Raw genomic sequence first — 25,230 nt, 5'->3', positions numbered from 1 at the left:
CAGTCTATATCTACAATAATATATACCTGACAGGAGTCCGTACAGTCTATATCTACAATAATATATACCTGACAGGAGCCCGTACAGTCTGTATCTACAATAATATATACCTGACAGGAGCCCGTACAGTCTGTATCTACAATAATATATACCAGGAATGAGCCCATACAGTCTGTATCTACAATAATATATACCAGGAAGGAGCCCATACACTCTAGCATCTTCAGTAGTGAGCCGGCTAGAGTGTATGGGCTGCAGTCAGGCACCTGGAAGGAGCCCATACACTCTAGCATCTTCAGTAGTGAGCCGGCTAGAGTGTATGGGCTGCAGTCAGGGGAACCAGGAAGGAGCCCGTACAGTCTATATCTACAATAATATATACCTGACAGGAGCCCGTACAGTCTATATCTACAATAATATATACCTGACAGGAGCCCGTACAGTCTATATCTACAATAATATATACCTGACAGGAGCCCGTACAGTCTATATCTACAATAATATATGCCTGACAGGAGCCCGTACAGTCTATATCTACAATAATATATACCTGACAGGAGCCCGTACAGTCTATATCTACAATAATATATACCAGGAATGAGCCCATACAGTCTGTATCTACAATAATATATACCAGGAAGGAGCCCATACACTCTAGCATCTTCAGTAGTGAGCCGGCTAGAGTGTATGGGCTGCAGTCAGGCACCTGGAAGGAGCCCATACACTCTAGCATCTTCAGTAGTGAGCCGGCTAGAGTGTATGGGCTGCAGTCAGGGGAACCAGGAAGGAGCCCGTACAGTCTATATCTACAATAATATATACCTGACAGGAGCCCGTACAGTCTGTATATACAATAATATATACCTGACAGGAGCCCGTACAGTCTATATCTACAATAATATATACCTGACAGGAGCCCGTACAGTCTATATCTACAATAATATATGCCTGACAGGAGCCCGTACAGTCTATATCTACAATAATATATACCTGACAGGAGCCCGTACAGTCTATATCTACAATAATATATACCAGGAATGAGCCCATACAGTCTGTATCTACAATAATATATACCAGGAAGGAGCCCATACACTCTAGCATCTTCAGTAGTGAGCCGGCTAGAGTGTATGGGCTGCAGTCAGGCACCTGGAAGGAGCCCATACACTCTAGCATCTTCAGTAGTGAGCTGGCTAGAGTGTATGGGCTGCAGTCAGGGAACCAGGAAGGAGCCCATACAGTCTAGCATCTTCACAGTGAGCCGGCTAGAGTGTATGGGCTGCAGTCAGGATCTGGAAGGAGCCCATACACTCTAGGCTCAACCCTACTGCTCTGCGTCAGTCAGTTGTGATGTGTGGGGCAGAGCCTTCCTGCTCAGTGGTCGCCCACTCCTGGCATAGCGGGCACGCATGGAGCCGCTTCACGCCTGCGTATAGGAGGCACAACGCCCGTGCAGCAGGAGTCACAGCTGCGAGACAGCCGCTTTTTCTCCACTAAATTGTGACATTCCAGTTAAGTGGCAGTATCCGGGGCTTTTCTCAATTAACCCCTGGATGACTCGCATTGAATAGACGCGGGTGTTTGGTGCCTTTGCCTCCACATTTCAGGAGCCATCACTGTTCCCCTTATTTTGCCAGTGGCTCTTTCATGATGATTTCTTTTCTACACAGGTTTATGTTTTTTTCTTTTCCTATGAGAATATATGTATGATGTTGTTGCATGGGGTTTTTTAATCCATATTTCACCATGTTGAATTAATTCTTCAGATTCCTTTGGGCAGGTTGTTACATGTAGTTATTTTTAAGTACAAATATTTGTAACTGGCAGCAAGTGTTTGGTAACTACCTGGCACCGCTGTTCAGTGCTGCCACTGGGAATTTCGCCGAAACCCCCAGACGCCGCCCCCCCCCCCCACCTCCACTCCGCGAACTGTCCACAGCCCCATCGCTCTCTCTTGGAAAAACTCCACTTCTCACCAATCGCACATTAAGACTATGTGCACATGTTGCAGATTTTGATGCGTTTCTGCAGAGTTTTTGGACTCGCGGAATTGCATTAAATCCGCAGTGCAGTGCACCACCAATGTTAGTCAATGGGAAATTGATAATTGTGTGCATGCTGCGGAAAAAAAAAGCATGGATTCGCAGCGTTTTATTTTCCGCAGCATGTCAATTCTTTTTGCGGATCTGCAGCGTTGCTGCACCCATTGACTTCCATTATGTGTCAGGCCAATCCGTGGCAAAACTGCAGGTTTAAAAAGATCTGTGGATGTGCGTGCAAAAAATGCAGATCGGGAGGGGGAAGAGTGTGTGGGCGGAGACTGTGCAGAGAAGATGTGCGTGTCTGTGCGGGTGTTTGTGTCTGCGGGGCTGTGTGTGTGTGTGTGTGTCTGCGGGGCTGTGTCTGCGGGGCTGTGTCTGCGGGGCTGTGTCTGCGGGGCTGTGTGTCAGGCATCGTCCGATGGGACTACTAGTCCCATCCAGCTATGTCTGCTACAGTGACAGCTAGTCGGATGATGGGACAGTAGTAGTCCCATCATCTGGCTACTGTGTTCAAGTGTAAAAAAAAAAAAACAACATACAGACATATACAGTATACACAGACATACAGTACATATATATACATACAGTACATACTCGCCAATCACCTAGTTCCAAAGCCCTCGATCACCTGTAAAAAATAAATAATAAACCACCATATACTCCCTGATCCGATATAATCCATTTGATAACGAGTGTCCCACGACGATCTCCCGTGGAGAACTGTCACATCGGTAGATGTGACCGCTCTCCAGAGGCTCTGGTGGTACAATGACGGCAGGTATCCTCCTGCAGTGGATCATTCCCTCATCAGAGGTCACTGGAGTTCAAGCTGTCATTTGCTGCACCGCAGCGTTGGAAAATTCTCACGCAGCTGTGCCGTAAAGTGAGAACTTGAACTCATTGAACCCTCAGTCAGGGCCGGACTGGGACTCAAATCCAGACCTGGCATTTGAAATTACACAGGCCCACTTGTCGCATGGTGACTGTATAATATCTTTGTACACTTGTAGGTTACAAGAAGTGAGGGGAGTGTAACACGACTATATAACATATAATTACAGCTGTATCCAGCATTACAGCTCGGTCTTATTGCTTTTAAATGCTTTTGCGGCTGGGAAAAGCAGTAGAGTTAGCGCTATTCCCTGGCGCCGGGTGCTAACTACAACTGTCATCATCCTTGCCTGGTCTCCCTGCGAAGCATTTCTGTTGTATTTACATGCGCTGATCTCAGGCCACTAAACGAGTGTGATCGACAATAGTGAAGTCGTTCGCTTGTTTCCCGGCCTCTTTATACCAACTGAGAAAGAATGAAGGAACAGACCAATCACAATTAGATTAATCTGTCCCCATACAGTATCATGTTATCAGCAGCACAACTACAGTTTACACCAGTGATGTGCTGCTAAGAACAAGGATTTCTGTTCCCACATAAACAATCCAATCACTCGATGAATAGGCAGAATTTTGCTTGTTTAGTATAACACCCCATAGTCCTCCATATATTATAATGTGCACCTCAGTCCTCCATATATTATAATACACCCCTCAGTCCTCATACAGTATAATACACTCCTCATCGTCCTCCATATAGTATAATACACTCCCCACAGTCCTCCATATATTAAAATACACTGCTCAGTCCTCCATATAGTATAATACACTCCTCATAGTGCTCCATATAGTATAATGCACCGCCATAGTCATCCATGTAGTACAATTCACTTCCCATAGTATAATGCACCCCATAGTTCTTCATATAGTATAATGTATTCCCGATAGTCCTCGATACAGTATAATGCAGCCCACATATAGTATAATGATGCCACCCCAGAGTATAATGCAGCCACCCCACAGAATATATTGTAGCCCCGAGTATAATATACCCCCCACGAATATAATGCAGCTCCCTCATATAGTATAATGCAGCCCCTGCATATATAATATATGGTAGCCCCCTCATAGAGCATAATGCAGCCCCCCATAGAATATAACGTAGCCCTCCATAGAATACAATGCAGCCCTCCTCATATAGTATAATGCAACTCCCCATAGAATATAATGTAGCCCCCCTCATAGAGTATGATGCAATCACCCCTTATAGAATATAATAAATTTAATACATAGAATACATTTAATATAGAATATAATACAGCCTACCTCCCCATAGAATATAATGTAGCCCCATAAAAGCGTATGATGCAATCCTCCCTCATAGAATGTAATACAGCCCCCCCATAGAATGTAATACAACCCCCCCATAGAATGTAATACAGCCCCCCATAGAATGTAATACAGCCCCCCATAGAATGTAATACAGCCCCCCCATAGAATATAATACAACCCCCCATAGAATGTAATACAGCCCCCCATAGAATATAATACGCCCCCCATAGAATGCAATACAGCTCCCATATAATGTAATACAGACCCCCCCATAGATTGTAATACAGCCCCCATAGAATATAATACAGCCCCCCATAGAATGTAATACAGTCCCCCATAGAATGTAATACAGCCCCCCATAGAATATAATACAGCCCCCCCATAGAATGTAATACAGCCCCCATAGAATAGAATATAGCGCCCCCCACCAAAAGCCCCACAATCCAGCTATCGCTCATTGATATATTTAAAAAAAACCCACAATCCTCACATCTTCTCATGCCCCACGCTGCTCCTGGCTCCAGTCTCAGCGGCCGCAGTCTGCCTGGCCACACAGCAGGTACGTGATGATATGATGTCATCGCGCATCCGCAGTGTCAGAGGCAGAGCGGGGAATGATCGGAGAGGGAGCGACAGCAGACGCGCTCTCCTACATCATTGCATTCAACTGTACCGGCGTCATAGACGCCGGTATAGTTGAATGCGGCGGCGCTGGCAGGGGGGGTGAGTCGGTGCTGGCAGGGAGGAGTCGGCCCAGTGGCAGAGCATGCAGGGATCGAGCTGCCCACTACTGGCACCGGCCCTTCTGGCATTTGCCAGAAGTGCCAGATGGCCAGTCCGACCCTGCCCTCAGTGATAACTCTGCAGGAGCCATTGTCTCCTGTCAGTGTGTCACTGGAGGCCCTGTAGAGCAAGCACATCTGATGTGACAGCTCTATAGGGGAGATAGTCGTGGGACACTTGTTATTAAATGGACTGCATCGGACCAGGGAGTATTTGTGTTGGTTTATTATTTATTTTTTTGCAGGAGTTCAAGGGCGTCGCATGGATTGTCAGAACAATAAAGATGGCAAAACTGTGTTGTGTTTTATTTCAATAAAATACTTTATTCTGGCTCTGTTTATTTCCACCCCTTTCACAACTATAGGATTAGTAATGGATAGGTATCTTATTAATGCCTCTCCATTACTAAGCCGGCTTGATGTCACCTTACAATTCAAAGGTGGCATCAACCCCCAACTATAAATCCCATCTCTACAAGGCAGTGGGAAGAGAGAGGCTAAGTGCCGGAATTGGTGCATCTTAGAGATGCGCCATTTCTGGGGCTGCTGTGAGCTGGTGCTTGTAGATGGGGGGGGGGGCAATAACCATGGCACCTTCCTAGACCATGAAGATCAGCCCGCAGCTGTCTGTATAGCCTTTTCTGGCTAATAATTATAGGGGGACCCCACTTCATTTTTTTTGGGGGGTGTCCTATTTTAATAGCCAGTAAAGGCTAAATATACAGCTGCAGGCTGAGATTCATAGCCTGGGAACATCCATAGGTATTAACCCCTTCCCAGGTTAAACATCAGCCCCCAGTAGATGGCTTTCCCTCTCTGGCGCAGAAAATTGAGCGGGAGCCCACGCCATTTTTTTTTTCAATTTTTTTTTTTCAATTAAACATCGCGTTTAAGGCCGGGGTCAAACTTGCAAGAAACTCGCATGAGTCTCTCGCATCAATATCTGGCACTCGGGACCGGAGCGTGCGGCTGCATGTATTTCTATGCAGCTGAATGCTCCGGTCCGAGTGCCGGTGGCAGTGTCGGGTATTGAGGTGCGAGACTCGTGAGTTTCTCGCAAGTGTGACCACGGCCTAATGCAGATTTTGTGTGTGTGTGTGTTTTTATTTAACTCTTTATGTACCATTTTATTATAGGGTCATTCCACATCAAGTGGACCAGTTTTAAAAATCGTCCCCACTCGACCTTCTCAGATTTTGCTGAAAATTTATAAGGATGTACATGTATGTTTGAAAAGAGGTTCTGTAAATTTTTAGGGCCAGATCTCAAATACATTGGGCACTGTTGACCTTTCACTGGAGGTTCCACCAAGCCTGCGGCTTCAGCTAAAGGTACCGTCACATTAAGCGACGCTGCAGCGATAGCGACAGCGATGCCGATCGCTGCAGCGTCGCTGGAGAGCTGTCACACAGACCGCTCTCCAGCGACCAACGATGCCGAGGTCCCCGGGTAACCAGGGTAAGCATCGGGTTGCTAAGCGCAGGGCCGCGCTTAGTAACCCGATGTTTACCCTGGTTACCAGCGTAAAAGTTAAAAAAACAAACAGCACATACTCACCAGCGCGTCCCCCAGCCTCTGCTTCCTGACACTGACTGAGCTCCGGCCCTAACAGCACAGCGGTGACGTCACCGCTGTGCTTTCACTTTCAGTTTAGGGCCGGCGCTCAGTCAGTGTCAGGAAGCAGAGGCTGGGGGACGCGCTGGTGAGTATGTGCCGTTTGTTTTTTTAACTTTTACGCTGGTAACCAGGGTAAACATCGGGTTACTAAGCGCGGCCCTGCGCTTAGTAACCCGATGTTTACCCTGGTTACCAGTGTAAAATATCGCTGGTATCCTTGCTTTTGCTGTCAAACACGGCGATACACGGCGACCTAGCGACCAAATAAAGTGCAGACCTTCTAGCAGCGACCAGCAATTTCACAGCGGGATCCAGATCGCTGCTGCGTGTCAAATACAGCGATATCGCTATCCAGGTCGCTGCAACGTCACGGATCGCTGGCGATATCGCCTAGTGTGACGGTACCTTAAGAGGATTTTGCAAACTTTGGCACATAGCCATTAGAGTTCTATACTGGCTATGATGCTGAAATTTGGCATACTAGCTCAACTTTCGCTGCTAAACATGATAAAATTATTACCGGCTATGACAAAACAATATTTCGCCCGCAATTTTGTGTCAAAGTAGCTTGAAAAACGCGTTGCATAAAATTTATGCCAAACTTTGCCCATATATAACTCAAGACCAAAAACCAATAGTAACTGGTGCTTTGCCCTGTACACCAAACATCTACATGACTTTGCATTGCTGCAATATCACGGTCAAAGCATATGTATTTATTATTATTATTATTATTTATTTATATAGCACCATTAATTCCATGGTGCTGTACATCAGAAGGGGTTACATCAAAATACAAATATCACTTACAGTAAACAAAACTAACAACGACAAACTGGTACAGAGGGAAGAGGACCCTGCCCTTGCGGGCTTACATTCTACAGGATTATGGGGAAGGAGACAGTAGGTCAAGGGTTGCAGTAGCTCCAATGGTGTTGAGGTGGCCGTGTGGTCTTTACAGGCTGTAAGCTTCTTTGAAGAGATGGGTTTTCAGGTTTCTTTTGAAGGATCCAAAAGTAGTGGATAACCGGATGTGTTGGGGCACTGAATTCCAGAGGATGGGTGATATTCGGAAGAAGTCTTGGATGCGATTGGGTGAGGAGCGAATAAGCATGGAGGAGAGGAGGAGGTCTTGGGAGGACCGGAGATTACGTGAGGGAAGATATTGAGAGATTAGTGTGGAAATATACGGAGGAGAAAGATTGTGGATGGTTTTGTAGGTCAGTGTTAGTAATTTAAACTGGATACGCTGAGAAATTGGGAGCCAGTGAAGGGATTTGCAAAGAGGGGAAGCAGGAGTGTAGCGAGGAGAGAGATTAATTAGTCGGGCAGCAGAGTTAAGGATGGACTGGAGGGGTGCGAGAGTGTTAGAAGGTAGGCCACAGAGGAGTATGTTGCAGTAGTCGAGGCGGGAGATGACTAGGGCATGCACGAGCATTTTAGTAGAGTGTGGGTTGAGGAAAGGACGGATTCTGGAAATATTTTTGAGCTGGAGGCGACAGGAGGTGGCGACAGCTTGGATGTGCGGTTTGAAGGACAGGGCAGAGTCAAGGGTTACTCCGAGGCAGCGGATTTTGGGGACAGGGGAAAGTGTGATTTCATTTATTTTGATAGACAAATCAGGTAGGGAAGATATGCGAGATGGAGGAAAGATAATTAGTTCAGATTTGTCCACATTGAGCTTGAGGAAGCGAGAGGAGAAGAAGGAGGATATGGCTGATAGACACTCAAGGATTCTGGAGATCAGAGAGGTGACATCTGGGCCAGAGAGGTAGATCTGAGTGTCATCGGCATATAGATGGTACTGGAAGCCATAGGACCTTATGAGTTGTCCCAGGACGAGTGTATATATTGAGAAGAGTAAGGGTCCTAGGACAGAGCCTTGAGGGACACCAACAGAGAGGGGGCGAGATGAGGAGGTAGTATGGGAGAAGGAAACGCTAAATGTGCGGATGGCAAGGTATGAGGAGATCCAAGATAGGGCAATGGAAGAGAGGATCTGCAGTAGGAGGCAGTGGTCAACTGTGTCGAAGGCAGAGGACAGGTCTAGGAGGAGGAGTATAGAGAATTGTCTGTTAGCTTTGGCTGTAAGTAAGTCATTAGTAATTTTGGTCAGGGCAGTCTCAGTGGAATGGTGGGGACGGAAGCCAGATTGTAGGTTGTCGAAGAGAGAGTTAGATGCAAAGTGAGAGGAAAGTTCAGCATGGACGTGCTGCTCAAGGAGTTTGGATGCAAATGGGAGCAAAGATATGGGGCGATAAACTTAGTATAACTCAGTATAAACGTGTATCTGTGGTGTCTTGGGGTTCCATGTTGCAGAAGTGTTCATTCCTAGGATGCTGTATGTCACATTTGCGGTGTGCGCCGCAGCGTCGTCGCCGCAACGCACAACGCAACAAAAACGCAATAGAAACGCATGAATGACTGTGATATGTTCTTCCCTTTGTTTTTTTTTTATTTTTTGGGGGGTTGGTACGGTCAATGTACTTTTATAAATTGCAATGTACTTTAATGTAATTTCTTTATCTTCTTGGCAGTTTCTTGGCTACCGGAGAGCCCTTGAGATCACTTCATTTTCAATTCCGGATTGGAGTCTCCACTCTTTCCGGAATTATTGCTGAGACATGCCGCGCTTTGTGGGATAATCTCCGGGAGGAATTTTTACCCGTCCCTACAAGTGAAATCTGGGAGGCCAACGCACAGAAATTTGAGCAAGTGTGTTCTTTTCCAAACTGTATTGGCGCAGTGGATGGAAAGCACATTCGGATTACCAAGCCTGCGAAAAGTGATCCCTTTTCTACAATTATAAAAAATACTTTTCAACTGTGCTCATGGCAATTGCCGGTGCGGACTGCCGTTTTCTCGCAGTGGACATTGGTGCGTTTGGCCGTGCAAATGACTCACGCACATTTAAAGAGTCGGATATGGGCCAAAAATTATATGGCAACAATTTTAATTTCCCCCAGCCACGACCTCTTCCCCACACCGAAGGCACTGCGATGCCATTTGTTGTGGTTGGGGATGAGGCATTCCAAATGTCTGCCAACCTATTGAAACCCTACTCCAGTCGGGGCTTGGACCATACAAAAAGGGTTTTCAATTACAGACTGTCCAGGGCCAGAAGGACTGTGGAGTGCGCCTTTGGCATCCTTGTCTCCAAATGGCGTATATTAGGATCCGCCATTAATCTTAAAATTGAAACAGTGGATGAGGTGGTGAAGGCTTGTGTGGTTCTCCACAATTACATTATGGCCAAAGAGAGACTGAATGTGGAACTCGATGAACCCATAGCCAACCCATTGCCCGATTACCATGATCATCCTCTGAGGACAAGTGTGGAAATTGCGCAGATGAGGGATCGTTTTGCGGCCTATTTTGTGTCAGATGTTGGCCGTGTGTCATGGCAAGATCAAATGGTGTAGTGTTATGTTACTGTTGGACTGTATTCTGGTTTTAACTACACCAATAAATACCTCTACTGTGACTGTGCTAAAAATATAATATAATAATAAACTAATTCTCCAGTATTATGTGCAATAAATGTAATCCGTTTAGGTTGGTTTGGTTACGTCAAATTTGGCATCTACCTATACTTCCCAAATGTAATGTGCCTTATCTAAAAAATTGGAACCCTTTGTTTTTAAAATGTTGTTGTTTAATAAAAATTTTTTCTAAGTTTTCTACCCTGCTTCAAAGAACAAATTTATACCATACCATATAACATATTTATTTGGTTGTCAGATCGCCGTGTATCGTTGTGTTTGACAGCAAAAGCAACGATACCAGCGATGTTTTACAATGGTAACCAGGGTAAATATCAGGTTACTAAGCGCCGCCCTACGCGTTAAATGTTAAAAAAAAAAAACAGTACATATACCCATCTTCGCGTCCCCCGGCGTCCGCTTCCTGCACTGACTGAGCGCCGGCCGTAAAGTGAATGATGTGATGTGACCGCTCTGCTGATAGGGCCGTCACTCAGTCAGTGCAGGGAAGCGGACGCCGGGGGACGTGATTGTGAGTATATGTACTGTTGTTTTTTTTACATTTAACACTGGTAACCAGGGTAAACATCGGAAGCGCGGCCCTGCACTTAGCAACCCGATGTTTACCCTGGTTACCCGGGGACCTTGGCATCGTTGGTCGCTGGAGAGCTGTCACACAGACAGCTCTCCAGCGACCAAATAGCGATGCTGCAGTGATCTGCATCATTGTCTGTTTCGCTGCAGCATTGTTAAGTGTGAAGGTACCTTTACGGTATGTGTCCACGTTCAGGATTGCATCAGGATTTTTCATCAGTATTTGTAAGCCAAAACCAGGAGTGGAACAATTAGAGGAAAAGTAGAATAGAATCATATGCTCCACTTCTGTATTTATCACCCACTCCTGGTTTTGGGTTACAAATACTGATGTAAAATCCTGACCAAATCCTGATGCAATCCTGAACGTGGACACATACCCTTAGTGTTTGTAAACACCTCATACAGCAATGAGAGACACCCAAAAAAAGGCAAAATAAAAATACTGTCTGACATTGCATATATGAGGTGTTTGAAGCACAAAATATGTGTAGACGGCGCACGGCGTGAATTGCCGAGAAGTATACTGGAAAATAAGAACAAATATTGTTGTTTTAAAATGAACAATTTTTATTGGGGGGAAACAGAAAAAAAAAAGGGGAAATAAACTTAGGGGGTATCAACCTCTGCCACCATGGGGGAATGGTATGTCTCTGGTTGGGAATGGGGAGAGGAAGAGGAGGATGATGAGCCAGAGTCCAGGAGGCTCGATGGCAGGTCCAAATCCTCCGCAGGGTAGACTGGGGAAGAAACCGCCAACTCTGTAGGGGAGGGAGGAGGCAACACTAGTCTTGGCCTGGTTCTTGAAGGGCCCTGGCTGCTCCTGCTGCGGCTAGAGCCCCGACGCGAACTAGGTGTCTGTATTGGAGCAGCCAGAGCCTCAGTGTGTGTCCTCTTCCTTTTTCTTTTTTTTCTCTCCCGCGGCAGCTCCCACATCATGACGGCTACGGGAGGATGAGGGCCTGGCAGGAGCAGGAGTCGGCGGCACAATGCTATGGTGCCTGTGGTGGCGTCGCTCGGCACGTGGACCTCGGTGGGGTGGCTGGAGTGGCTCTGCAGCAGGAGTCGGAGTCATGCTAGCCAGCGACGGCACTACGGGCATTGTCGCTGACTGCATGACCCTAAACCTGCTGCAGAGCCCTCACGTAGGCAGTGTTGCAGGCCTGCATCACCGAAATCTGGAGTTCCGGCGTAAGGTGTTCCACCATGCCCTTAGCAATGGTACTAAAAAATGTTTGGCCGGGCTCGAGAGCTCGGATTCCATATTTTCAAGGCGCTGGTCGATATTGGACAGACGAGTGTCCATTTTATCGGTCAACGCCTTGAAACAGTTCTGGAAAACCGTGCTCAAATGCAAAAATTCGGGCATGGCTGGCCTGTCCGAGGCCCGCTGGCGCTGTCGGGAATTCCCGAACGAAGGAGCGCCAGAGGCCTCGGGCAGGGGAACACCTGATGGACCGGCTGCCGGTTCTCCAGATGGTGGTGCAAGCCTGCTGTCGCTGTGGGAGGGCTGTGACGGGTCAGATGGCGATTCATGAAGGTCCGCTCCTGCGGGGCGAGCTCGCTCGAGGGTGCTGCCGTGTGTCCTGTGAAAAGATAAGGGAAAAATTAGTCTTCAATTAATAACCTATCACTTACGCCAACTCCTGTAATAAAATTAACATTACATTACACAACAATACATTACAATCCTCTGTCTCTCAGTCTGTGTGGCCTATAATAACTTGCTGATTGTTATCGCCAGCTGACCGTTATGGCTGACGATAACAATCATGGACATACCAATGGCAGAAAATGACTGTTCATTTTGACCGCATACCACTGTCATTGGTAAAAAAAAATTTTGTCTAAAACTCTTTCTTGACGCTGCCTATGCCGCAAAAATAGTATAAAATTTAAAGTCAAGATAAAAATTAAAAAAAAAAAAAAATACACAGTGACTTTGCTGATCTGATCGCAGGAACGGCCATGACGTTAGGATCATGTGATCGAGACGTCATCATTATTCCTGCAATCAGAACTACCCTGACTCAGAACGTAACCTGTCATGGACTACAAGGACTCACGCTTAACCAAAAAAATTACTAATGGGCTATATACCATTCCACTAGGGAAAAAGTTATGTGGATGGCCAATATGCTACGCTGACTACATGGATGGCCAATACACTATGTGCATGGGAAATGTACTATGTGGATACATGGCTAGAACGTGTACTATGTGGCTGCGATATAGTGGCCTGGCAATATACTATGTGGATGCACAATGTACGTGGCTGGGCAATGTACTATGTGGCTGTGCAATATGCTATGTGGCTGGGCAATGTACAATGTGGCTGTGCAATATGGTATGTGGACAAAATACTTACTGTCGGCGGCCAAGGACCGGTCTTAAGAACTGTAATGCCCTGTGGTATTTGTAGGGCACAGACTTGGCCGCAGCAGCACCACTCCGAGATTGCTCCTCCTCAGCACGGATCCCCTTATTGAAACGGTCCTTCATGGATTGCCATCTGGTCCTCAACTTTTTAACTGTGAAAGCAAAGAAAAAAAAAGGTTACATATTTAGCATTTTAAAAGGATAAAACAACCGTGTGCGATGCAAAGTTTAGGCGTTGATCGCATCACACACGGTTGTGTTTATCCTGGCAAGATGGGTCATAGCAGCGTATCAGCAGGGCGTATCAGCAATACTCACCAAAGTTGCTTTTGTCACTGCTTGAAGCGCTTTCAAAGCCATCACACAGCGACTTTGCCACCTCAACCCACAAACGCCGCAACACCACCTGGTCCATGTGCCGGGGGTCACGGCTGTCCCACAACGGGCCACGCTCCTGGATGCTGGAGATCAGGAGGTCCACATCTATCCCACGATCTCCTTGGTCCCGTTGTGAAACCTAGAAAAATTAGAAAACATTAAGGTTACAAATATGCAAATATTAACAACCACCAGCACCTGTCATGATATGTACCTTTGCCCTATCCTGTCTGTATGTATATTTCTGGTTTCTACACCTGTATTTAGGAATGTTTTTGTGCAGGGAGTTCAACTACAGGTCCTTCTCAAAAAATTAGCATATAGTGTTAAATTTCATTATTTACCATAATGTAATGATTACAATTAAACTTTCATATATTATAGATTCATTATCCACCAACTGAAATTTGTCAGGTCTTTTATTGTTTTAATACTGATGATTTTGGCATACAACTCCTGATAACCCAAAAAACCTGTCTCAATAAATTAGCATATCAAGAAAAGGTTCTCTAAACGACCTATTACCCTAATCTTATGAATCAACTAATTAACTCTAAACACATGCAAAAGATACCTGAGGCTTTTAAAAACTCCCTGCCTGGTTCATTACTCAAAACCCCCATCATGGGTAAGACTAGCGACCTGACAGATGTCAAGAAGGCCATCATTGACACCCTCAATCAAGAGGGTAAGACCCAGAAAGAAATTTCTCAACAAATAGGCTGTTCCCAGAGTGCTGTATCAAGGCACCTCAATGGTAAGTCTGTTGGAAGGAAACAATGTGGCAGAAAACGCTGTACAACGAGAAGAGGTGACCGGACCCTGAGGAAGATTGTGGAGAAGGACCGATTCCAGACCTTGGGGAACCTGAGGAAGCAGTGGACTGAGTCTGGTGTGGAAACATCCAGAGCCACCGTGCACAGGCGTGTGCAGGAAATGGGCTACAGGTGCCGCATTCCCCAGGTAAAGCCACTTTTGAACCATAAACAGCGGCAGAAGCGCCTGACCTGGGCTACAGAGAAGCAGCACTGGACTGTTGCTAAGTGGTCCCAAGTACTTTTTTCTGATGAAAGCAAATTTTGCATGTCATTCGGAAATCAAGGTGCCAGAGTCTGGAGGAAGACTGGGGAGAAGGAAATGCCAAAATGCCTGAAGTCCAGTGTCAAGTACCCACAGTCAGTGATGGTGTGGGGTGCCATGTCAGCTGCTGGTGTTGGTCCACTGTGTTTCATCAAGGGCAGGGTCAATGCAGCTAGCTATCAGGAGATTTTGGAGCACTTCATGCTTCCATCGGCTGAAATGCTTTATGGAGATGAAGATTTCATTTTTCAGCACGACCTGGCACCTGCTCACAGTGACAAAACCACTGGTAAATGGTTTACTGACCATGGTATTACTGTGCTCAATTGGCCTGCCAACTCTCCTGACCTGAACCCCATAGAGAATCTGTGGGATATTGTGAAGAGAAAGTTGAGAGACGCAAGACCCAACACTCTGGATGAGCTTAAGGCCGCTATTTAAGCATCCTGGGCCTCCATAACATCTCAGCAGTGTCACAGGCTGATTGCCTCCATGCCACGCCGCATTGAAGCAGTCATTTCTGCCAAAGGATTCCCGACCAAGTATTGAGTGCATAACTGAACATTATTATTTGATGGTTTTTTTGTTTGTTATTAAAAAACACTTTTATTTGATTGGCCGGGTGAAATATGCTAATTTATTGAGACAGGTTTTTTGGGTTATCAGGAGTTGTATGCCAAAATCATCAGTATTAAAACAATAAAAGACCTGACAAATTTCAGTTGGTGGATAATGAATCTATAATATATGAAAGTTTAATTGTAATCATTACATTATGGTAAATAATGAAATTTAACACTATATGCTAATTTTTTGAGAAGGACCTGTATATGTTACCTTCCCCCAATACTTGCTGCCCTTAAAAGCTATAATGTAATTAAGCTTAGTAAACATCCCTAGTGAAAGCAGGATGCTACTCAAATGTAATGTTCCTCACAGCAGGATGCTAGTCAAGAAAAAAAAAAAAAAATTAATACTCGCCGTCCTGACGCCACACGTCGGCCCCGAGCTCTCTGCTCCCGCTGACTGCCTTCCCCCTCACTTGAAGAAGCCTGTAAAAATTGTATACAAAAATTATTGCCAATGCTACAAATGGCAGCGAATAGTAAGCAACTGGACATAATTACTCACCGCACTCCCCCGCGCCGATTGGCCAGATGCTGAAGAACTTGGCATTCTTGCAAGTTTGTTCTGCAATGAAAAAATGAGCAAAAAATCACATCCAAGTAACAATGCCACATACAATAAAATAGGCAAAAAAAAACAAAAACACAATTGACTGTTGACTGATAGGACAATGCAAACTCAATAAGCGACACCACAACGCCATACATTGCAAGAGAATACAATAGAAGATACAACACAAGAATAGACCCAAACAAAATAGACACCTATGTCCAAATTTTTAAAAATAAAAATTTACAAAAAAATACCTTTATTTATACAGGAAAAAAAAAAGGCACAATGAAATAGCAAACTAATGAACGCCAGACTTTACAATTACAACAAGACATGATCCAAAACAACACCATCTGGTGACATATAACCACAGAAATACATCAGAAAAAGGCGATAAATACCATTCTAGATAATAATAAACATTACGGGACAACCGCTGTTACAATATACAGCAACCCAAAAGATAAACCATAGTCAAATAGAAAAAAAAAAAACCATGAAACTAAAAAAAAAGGGCCCCACCAAAAAAAAAACAAAAAAACATCCATTATACTACACACTTGGCAATGCAAACAGTCAAGGAAGGAGATATATGCCATACGGAAAACGACGTTAAACCATCAGAGATAAAAAAATAAATAAATAAATTAAAAAAATGAAAATAGAACGGCATATAGCTGCACGGAACAATACATGAAACATCATAAATGTAGTCCCCCCACCAGCAAGAAAAGACACTCAAGGAAAGAAAAAAAAATGCCAACAGCATAATAAAACACAGCAAGACATGAGCCAATAAAACGCCATACGGTTACCCCCAACAATAGAAACCAGAAAAAGACATGCACCAGAAATTTAACAATAAAAAATCAGCCAAAAAAAAGACATTGAACAACCGCATGACACCAGAACAACCCAAAACCAATCGAAAACCAATCCAAAACCAAGCAAGGCCGAAGACAATAAACGCCAGCATATAACGCCAGAAGTACATTATTATTATTATTATTATTATTATTATTTATTGTTATAGCGCCATTTATTCCATGGCGCTTTACAAGTGAGGAGGGGTATACATAATAAAAACAAGTACAATAGTCTTGAACAATACAAGTCATAACTGGTACAGGAGGAGTGAGGACCCTGCCCGCGAGGGCTCACAATCTACAAGGGATGGGTGAGAATACAGTAGGTGAGGATAGAGCTGATCGTGCAGCGGTTGGTTGATCGGTGGTTACTGCAGGTTGTAGGCTTGTCGGAAGAGGTGGGTCTTCAGATTCTTTTTGAAGGTTTCGATGGTGGGCGAGAGTCTGATGTGTTGTGGTAGAGGGTTCCAGAGTAGGGGTGATACGCGAGAGAAATCTTGTATACGATTGTGGGAAGAGGAGATAAGAGGGGAGTAGAGAAGGAGATCTTGTGAGGATCGGAGGTTGCGTGTAGGAAAGTACCGGGAGATGAGGTCACAGATGTAAGGAGGAGACAGGTTGTGGATGGCTTTGTACGTCATGGTTAGGGTTTTGTACTGGAGTCTCTGGGCAATGGGGAGCCAGTGAAGGGATTGACAGAGGGGAGAGGCCGGAGAATAGCGGGGGGACAGGTGGATTAGTCGGGCAGCAGAGTTTAGAATAGATTGGAGGGGTGCGAGAGTGTTTGAGGGCAGGCCACAGAGCAGGAGGTTGCAGTAGTCAAGACGAGAGATGATGAGGGCATGGACTAGGGTTTTTGCAGATTCTTGGTTGAGGAATGAACGGATTCGTGCAATATTTTTGAGTTGAAGTCGGCAGGAAGTGGAAAGGGCTTGGATATGTGGTTTGAAGGAGAGATCAGCGTCCAGGATAACCCCGAGGCAGCGAGCTTGTGGGACTGGGGAGAGTGGGCAGCCATTTACTGTAATGGATAGGTTCGTTGGGGGGGTCACGTGAGATGGGGGAAAGATGATGAATTCTGTTTTGTCCATGTTAAGTTTCAGAAATTTAGCGGAGAAGAAGGATGAAATAGTGGACAGACATTGAGGGATTCTGGTTAGTAGGGAGGTGATATCTGGTCCAGAGATGTAGATCTGTGTGTCATCAGCATAGAGGTGATACTGAAAGCCATGAGATTCTATGAGCTGTCCCAGGCCAAAGGTGTAAATGGAGAAGAGCAGGGGCCATCAGAACCAGATTAAAAAAAAATATTTTTCAATAACAACCCACAGTGCCATAACCGTACAATAGCACAGACCAAACATTGCACAAATTAAATCAAAATCAAGAAATAAAACACAGAATAAAAAATATGCAAAGATAAATATATACTTACAGGTTTGGAAAGCAGATTCTCCTCTCAGTCTTGTCTTGTGTGATAGCCTTGTGAAAGACAATGCCAAACCCCTTTTTTTTTTTAATATATATAGTGTTTTTTTAGTGTCTAGACAAAGTCTAGACAATGTTTTGCATCTTTTATTGGAAAACGCATGCGTCGTACAACGCACCACGACGCAAGTACTTGCGTCGTCTGCGTTGTCAATACAAGTCAATGGGGAATAAGGCGCATCGACGACGCAAACACGACGCAAACACGACGCATGCGTTTTTTAAAAGGTCGGCGCCGCCCGAAAAATGCAACATGTTGCGTTTGCCGCGCCCTGACAGGTGCGCCCTAACGCCGCATGCGTCGTACAACGCAACACAACGCATGACAACGCATGCATTTCTGTACACACGGCGTGTTAGGCATACCTCCCAACCGTCCCGATTTCAGCGTGACAGTCCCGCTTTGGCACCGGGGTCCCGCTGTCCCGCTTCGGGCATTTAAAATCCCGAATTTGCGGCCGCCGGTGAAGCCCCGCCCACTTCCGGGACGTAGAGAGAGCCCGATTAGTACCCGCTGTTCGTTCCGTTCCCTGGGACTGCGTTGTAGCCACGCCCCCTTGAGTTGCCTCACCGCCCGCCTCCGGCTTCCTCCTCAACTATAGACGTGGGCGGACTCTGAGGACAGAGCGGCAGCACCCGGACTGCACGGGGGCAGAGTTGTGAGACACTCCGTGTCTGTGTGACCGCGGGAGCAGCGAGCGGATCTCCAGACTGTAAGTGAATGTATGTGTCTCTCCCCCTCTCCATGCAGCGCTGCCCTGCTGCGGTTACAGCAGAGACTCTGACAGCATAGGAGGACTGACAAACTAAACTTTGTCTCCCCATGGTGCGCGCACCCCGCTCCCACTCTCCCCCTGGTACCCATCCATCGGATTCTCCACCAACCTGGTGCAGCACCCCTTACATTCTATGGGGGCTGCCACCTGCCTGCGTTACATTCTATGGGGGCTGCCACCTGCCTGCGTTACATTCTATGGGGGCTGCCACCTGCCTGCGTTACATTCTATGGGGGCTGCCACCTGCCTGCGTTACATTCTATGGGGGCTGCCACCTGCCTGCGTTACATTCTATGGGGGCTGCCACCTGCCTGCGTTACATTCTATGGGGGCTGTGCAGCATTATATTCTATGGGGCTGTGCTGCATTATATTCTATGGGGCTGTGCTGCATTATATTCTATGGGGCTGTGCTGCATTATATTCTATGGGGCTGTGCTGCATTATATTCTATGGGGCTGTGCTGCATTATATTCTATGGGGCTGTGCTGCATTATATTCTATGGGGCTGTGCTGCATTATATTCTATGGGGCTGTGCTGCATTATATTCTATGGGGGCTGTGCTGTATTACATTCTATGGGGGCTGTGCTGTATTACATTCTATGGGGACTGAGCTGTAATGCTGGATACAGCAGTCAGCGGCGCAGCTGGATGACACCATTCAGCGCCGTGGGAGTGGAAGCTGCCGGCTGCTGCGAGGGAGCGCGGTGAAAGGTGTTTGTGTGTACTGATGGAGAAGGCAATGATGGGGGTGGGGTAACCATGTGTGGCCATTATACTGCACCCAGCATTGTGTGGGGCCATTATACTGTACCCAGCATTGTGTGGCCATTGTACTATACCCAGCATCGTGTGGGGCCATTATACTGTACAAAGCATCATGTGGCGCCATTATACTGTATGGACCATCACGTGGGGCAAGTATACTGTACGCAGCATCATGTGGGGCCATTATACAGTATGGAGCATAATGTGGCCAATGGCCATTGTACAGTATGGAGCGTCGTGTGTGGCCATATTTTTTTGTTCATAATTATTGTTAACGAAACATTGTGATCAGAAGTGCTAAATGGGTGTGGTTGGGGCGTGGCTAGTTGTGAAATGGGTGTGGCCTAAAATTTGCCGCAGCGCGCTACGCGCGCCGCTGACTTTGTCCCTCTTTCCCTTCCCCTAAAGTTGGGAGGTATGGTGTTAGGACACAGCACATACATGTGGTTTGGGGGGTCATTTATGCTAAACAGCCCCCTGAAGGCTGGGGGAGGCCACTTTCATTTTTGGGGGATAATTTTACCATTCAGAAGAGCCCCCCTAACAAGACGGAAACGCGACAACGTAATAATTCAAATGTGAACATCGCATGATATGGCTGTAACATTGCGTGACGGCCTAGCAGTAATGGCACAACGCCATACCCGTCCGTGAGGTGGCGCCAGACCATCAAACTGCCACATCTGTGGGGGCACTGGCCATGGTATTATTATGTGGGGCCAAGCCAGGTATTATGATATAGCGGGGGTCCTCAACCAGGGGCTCGTGATGTATGGCTTGTGGCTCTCAGCTAAGACGAATGCCATTTTCAATTTATTGACTTCCACCGGGGGAGGGGGGGGGATTATTACTTTATAAAGGGGCACTCGGGACAATATTACTTGATAAGGGGCACTCCGAACATTATTATTTAAGGGGACACTAGGGGCATTATTACTTTTTTCAGGAGACACTCAGGCAATTATTATTTGATAAGGTTGCACTTGCAGAATTATTACTTTATAAAGGGGCACTAAAGGGCATTACTACTTGTTAAGGGAGCACCTGGGGCATTACTATTTCTTATGTGGCACCTGGGGCATTGCTATTTGTTAAGGGAGCACCTGGGGCATTACTATTTCTTATGGGGCACCTGGGGCATTATTACTTGTTAAGGGAGCACCTGGGGCATTATTACTTGTTAAGGGGCACCTGGGGCAATATTACTTATTAAGGGGGCACCTGGGGCATTATTACTTCTTAATTGGCACCTGGGGCACTATTACTTGTTAAGGGGGCACCTGGGGAATTAGTACTTGTTAAGTGGGCTACTCGGGCATTATTACTTGTTAAGGGGCACCTGGGGCATTATTACATGTTAAGGGGCACCTGGAGCATTATTACATGTTAAGGGAGCACCTGGGGCATTATTACTTGTTAATTGGCACCTGGGGCATTATTACTTCTTAATTGGCACCTGGGGCATTATTACTTGTTAATTGGCACCTGGGGCATTATTACATGTTAAGGGGCACCTGGAGCATTATTACATGTTAAGGGAGCACCTGGGGCATTATTACATGTTAAGGGGCACCTGGGGCATTGCTACTTGTTAATTGGCACCTGTGGCATTAGTACTTATTAAAGGGGCACCTGAGGCATTATTAGTTGCTAAGGGAAGACCTTGGGCATTATTACATGTTAAGGGGGCAACAGGGGCATTAGTACTTGTTAAGTGGACTACTCGGGCATTATTACTTCTTAATGGGGCACTGGAGGGAGATTTTTAATACATAAATGGGCAATCAGGAAATTGTAACCTTTAAAGGGCACACGGGAGACTTTTAAGATTTCTTCTCCTACAATGTGTCTCTTAATTATTTCTCAAGTAAAGAAAAGCTGGTGACCCCAACAAGGTCGATGCAAATAATGCTTAGAATTTCCCCCCAAAGGGGTAGCACATGACACAGGGATAATGCTTGGGAGGAACTAATAAGATGGCGGCATTTATTGACTCCTATGTGGTAAATCAGCCTGCTTATATGCTGTGAGGCATCCAACATGGAGGCAGATTTATCAGTGAAAGGCTTTGTTGCTCATAGCAACCAATCACAGCACAGCTTTCATGTCTAAAACTACTCAGGAAGAATGAAAGCTGCACTCTGATAGGTTGCCATGGGTAACTAAACAGAGAAGCTGGTTTGAGGCCTAGTAACATAAACATGTCTCCCGGTAGTGATCGCTACCTTTTTGTGTGGCGACATTTCCTCCTTACGTGACCGACTGTTTATGCAAATTCCATCTATTTTTTTCTTTTAATTGGTTGTACGCAGCTAATGAGCGCGGGATTACGTCTGCAGATGAATATCGGGGATGACGGAGTCACTGGGCGCATTTTCATTGGTGAGGAGACTTCTTATATAAAAAAAATTGTAAAAAAAAAAAAAAAAATCAGCGGCTGCATTATAGCCATGTTAGCCCCCACCTCCCCAATACTGGTGCTTGCTGTCAGTGAATGGAGCCCCCTGCCTCCCTGTAAGGGTCGTGCTGCAGACCACGTCATACATGAGGTGATAGCCATTATCAATGACGGCGAGAACAATCACTCTCATCATTTCATGTTTCCTGATCGCAAACCCCATCTACGGTAGAGAAGAATGGTGTGGCCGACGAGGGGTTAATAGGAGGGGACACAGGCCAATGTTGATTAAAGGGCTTTTATGTGGGGCCCCACAGATCCCCAGGGGCCAGAAAAGTCTCTGAGTGGAAAACTATGTTAACCCTTTAAGAAAAACACAAGTCGTAGTTCATCTCCTACAAATGATCATTCGGGAAACTCTGGCTCCTGATATACACCTGTCTGTAGGACTACAAGTCTCATCATGCCCCGTCACCTAGATAGGGTGAGACAAATCCTAAGCAAGAGCGACATTTCTGGTACTAGAGATCCTGAAAGCGGCATTAAAACAATGAGGAGAAATCCAGACCATCATGACAGCGCCTAGTAGTAATCTATATATATAATTGTCTAAGGGTTTTTCCGTCTGTCTGTCTGTCTGTCTGTCCTAGAAACCCCGTGTCTCTGATTGGTCGAGGCCGCCAGGCCTCGACCAATCAGAGACGGGCACAGCATGGCGACGATGATGTCATAATGGAAATCCCACGTCTCTGATTGGTCTAGGCCGCCAGGCCTCGCCCAATCAGCGACGCGCACAGTATCGACGTAGATGTCATAATGGTTGCCATGGTGACGATGATGTCATAAAGGTTGCCTCGACCAATCAGCGACGGGCACAGTCTGCCGCGAATTCTGGAATCATCATTGTACATATACTACGGGGACATGCATATTCTAGAATACCCGATGCGTTAGAATCGGGCCACAGTCTAGTATATATATATGTATACGGTGTAGTGGAGCTGCGAGTCAGATGTAGCAGAGCAAAAAGATTGTCAGGTGGCGAAAAGATCTGTTTGTCACATGTGGCAAAGCTATATGTTAGGTGTAGATACACAGCTCAGCAGTCAGTATCACACAGGATAGGATTAGATACACGGCTCAGCAGTTAGTATCACACAGGATAGGATTAGATACACGGCTCAGCAGTCAGTATCACACAGGATGGGATTAGATACACTGCTCAGCAGACAGTATCACACAGGATAGGATTAGGTACACGGCTCAGCAGACAGTATCACACAGGATAGGATTAGATACACGGCTCAGCAGTCAGTATCACACAGGATAGGATTAGGTACACGGCTCAGCAGACAGTATCACACAGGATAGGATTAGATACACGGTTCAGCAGACAGTATCACACAGGATAGGATTAGATACACGGTTCAGCAGACAGTATCACACAGGATAGGATTAGATACACGGTTCAGCAGACAGTATCACACAGGATAGGATTAGATACATGGCTCATCAGGGCTACAAGTTTATCAGACAGAACTTAGATGCAGCATTGTAGCGCAGATTCTACGTTTGTCATTTTCTGGTGCTCGGTCTGACATAGGACTGCCGTTGCCTTCTACACTTTACCACCATATTACTAACAGTAGTTATTTATATATCGCCGACATATTCCGCAGCACTTTACAATATCAGACACCGCAGAGACGGATTTGTCACTCAGCTCTGCTACATCTGCATTTCCATTGAATCCTTACCTTCAAAGTCAGAGAGGATCCCCTCCAAGTGGTCATTGACCGATAAGTGAGCCATCCTCGCCCCCCTCCTGATCGCTGCGGCTAAGAATAAGCCCCCTGTACAGTGAGACTCAAATGACAGGGCCAAAGGAGGCGAGGTCCCACATGTGAGGATCCAGGGACCCCTGTATGAGAGGATTGTGCTGCTGAGGAGCCAGCAGTGGAGGCAGCAGGGCCAGCAGTGGAGGCAGCAGAGCCAGCAGTGCAGGCAGCAGAGCCAGCAGTGGAGGCAGCAGAGCCAGCAGTCCCCTCCTCCAGATGATGAGGGGCAGTTACACCCCCACATACCTTGCAGGATTCCCCATCCTCTCTGCACATCTGGAAGCTGGGAGGGGGCAGCAGTGGAGGAGGGGGTGCAGACAAATCCTGGGCTTCTCCTGATTAACTCTTCTCCTGTTGTCACATATGTATTTGTAGAAATATTCACACCCACATATGATGAAAAACTTAAAAAAATGAATTTTACCTATTTTTAGGTCAAATTTCTCAAAAAGGGTACCCCTAAAATATATTAATTCTGATATCATTAGAAAGAGCACATTTTTCTCTACAAGGATCTTTTTTTTTTTTTTTATTTTTGGAGTCTCTCAGTTTAAGAAATGAAAAATGCCACTGAACATGGTGTTATTTATTAATACGCAATGAATGGTAACTGCACTATTCAAACCCTTGCGTTGGTCCATGGTGGTTATACCACAACCAATTCCCTAAGAATTGGTATTATAATCGTATTAAGAATTGTAATAATGCGGTCTTTCGAGAATTGGCAGCCCCATCGCCTAGGAGCCATGGCCGATAGCTGTGCAAGGCGAGCCTCGGGCGGTCTCTTTATCGCAGGTTCCGAAGCCTGTGGGTGGGTGTCTTTGCCTAGGATCCCAAGCCTAATATTGGGTATCTTTTGTTGGTTCCCAAGCCATAATGTTCAGTCTAAGTAGTCTGGAATTGTTGCTGAATTTGCAACATAATCGGTTCAGAGAAGCTGTATTGTCGGCCCATTGCTGTTGCAGCTGGTGCTGCAATTATTGCAATGATTGACTGCTCGGGAATCCAGCATGTATCATTTCTCACAGGCCAGTGAAAGAAGCTAGCTGGTCCATGAGGATGCATAAAATTTATTAATGCATCATGCTCGTCGACTGAAATTTCAGAAATATTTCCAATCCACCAGTTCCTATCGCAAATGCAGGCAATGTATTGCCCTGGCTGGAGGTTTGCAATTAGCACAAAAGGCATTTCTGATCTGACAGATCTATCTACATGGGCAATGAAAGATGATGGGTAATTTGACACCCTTGAAATGTGAATCTTTTTGTCATTAATTGGCACAAACTGGTGATTTTCTCTTGTTCCATTAATTGTATGTCCATCTTTGAACCTTTCCTCTTGAACTACCCGTATTTCGTCAATTTTTTCTTTTGGAACAAAAAAAAACTTGATTCCATGC

At 45.8% G+C, this 25,230-nt stretch overlaps 2 protein-coding genes across 5 annotated transcripts in view; one reads left to right on the top strand and one right to left on the bottom strand.

Moving 5' to 3' along the window:
• NME5 (NME/NM23 family member 5) overlaps positions 1-10,413 on the top strand; it is a 388,198-nt gene extending 377,785 nt beyond the window's left edge. For 2 of the 3 annotated variants that reach the window (XM_077266013.1, XM_077266012.1), the window contains exon 6: positions 9,139-10,412. In XM_077266013.1, the coding sequence (XP_077122128.1) occupies positions 9,139-9,222 (84 nt within the window). In that variant the 3' untranslated portion in view covers positions 9,223-10,412. Of the gene's footprint in view, positions 1-9,138 lie in introns of all 3 variants that reach the window. The other variant, XM_077266014.1, reaches the window with a different exon arrangement.
• Positions 10,414-11,233: 820 nt separating this feature from the next.
• Positions 11,234-24,011, bottom strand: LOC143773865 (uncharacterized). Of its 2 annotated transcripts, XM_077261184.1 has the most exons (6): positions 23,748-24,011; positions 15,646-15,705; positions 15,496-15,566; positions 13,375-13,573; positions 13,046-13,208; positions 11,234-12,263 (listed from the first exon to the last, which is right to left on the bottom strand). In XM_077261184.1, the coding sequence occupies exons 4-6, from the start codon at positions 13,469-13,471 to the stop codon at positions 11,846-11,848; spliced, it is 678 nt and encodes a 225-aa protein (XP_077117299.1). In that variant the 5' UTR covers positions 13,472-13,573; positions 15,496-15,566; positions 15,646-15,705; positions 23,748-24,011; the 3' UTR covers positions 11,234-11,845. The 2 variants fall into 2 exon arrangements, with proteins under 2 accessions (XP_077117299.1, XP_077117298.1); XM_077261183.1 differs by lacking the exon at positions 23,748-24,011 and having other exon boundaries at positions 11,715-12,263; positions 15,492-15,763.
• Between the last annotated feature and the right edge of the window lie 1,219 nt (positions 24,012-25,230).

The sequence above is a fragment of the Ranitomeya variabilis genome, chromosome 5 (genome assembly GCF_051348905.1).
Source record: "Ranitomeya variabilis isolate aRanVar5 chromosome 5, aRanVar5.hap1, whole genome shotgun sequence".
Classification (NCBI taxonomy): domain Eukaryota; kingdom Metazoa; phylum Chordata; class Amphibia; order Anura; family Dendrobatidae; genus Ranitomeya; species Ranitomeya variabilis.
Note: the sequence above shows the minus strand (reverse complement) of the source record. Positions and strands in the feature narration are given on the sequence as shown.

Coding starts and splice junctions, on each gene's coding strand:
- LOC143773865 (XM_077261183.1), bottom strand. CDS start 15,635: ATGTCCAGTTGCTTACTATTCGCTGCCATTTGTAGCATTGGCAATAAT. Junction 13,574..15,491: donor GTGTGGCGTCAGGACGGCGA/GTATTAATTTTT, acceptor TAATTTTTCTAG/GTTTCACAACGGGACCAAGG. Junction 13,209..13,374: donor CAGTGACAAAAGCAACTTTG/GTGAGTATTGCT, acceptor TTGCTTTCACAG/TTAAAAAGTTGAGGACCAGA.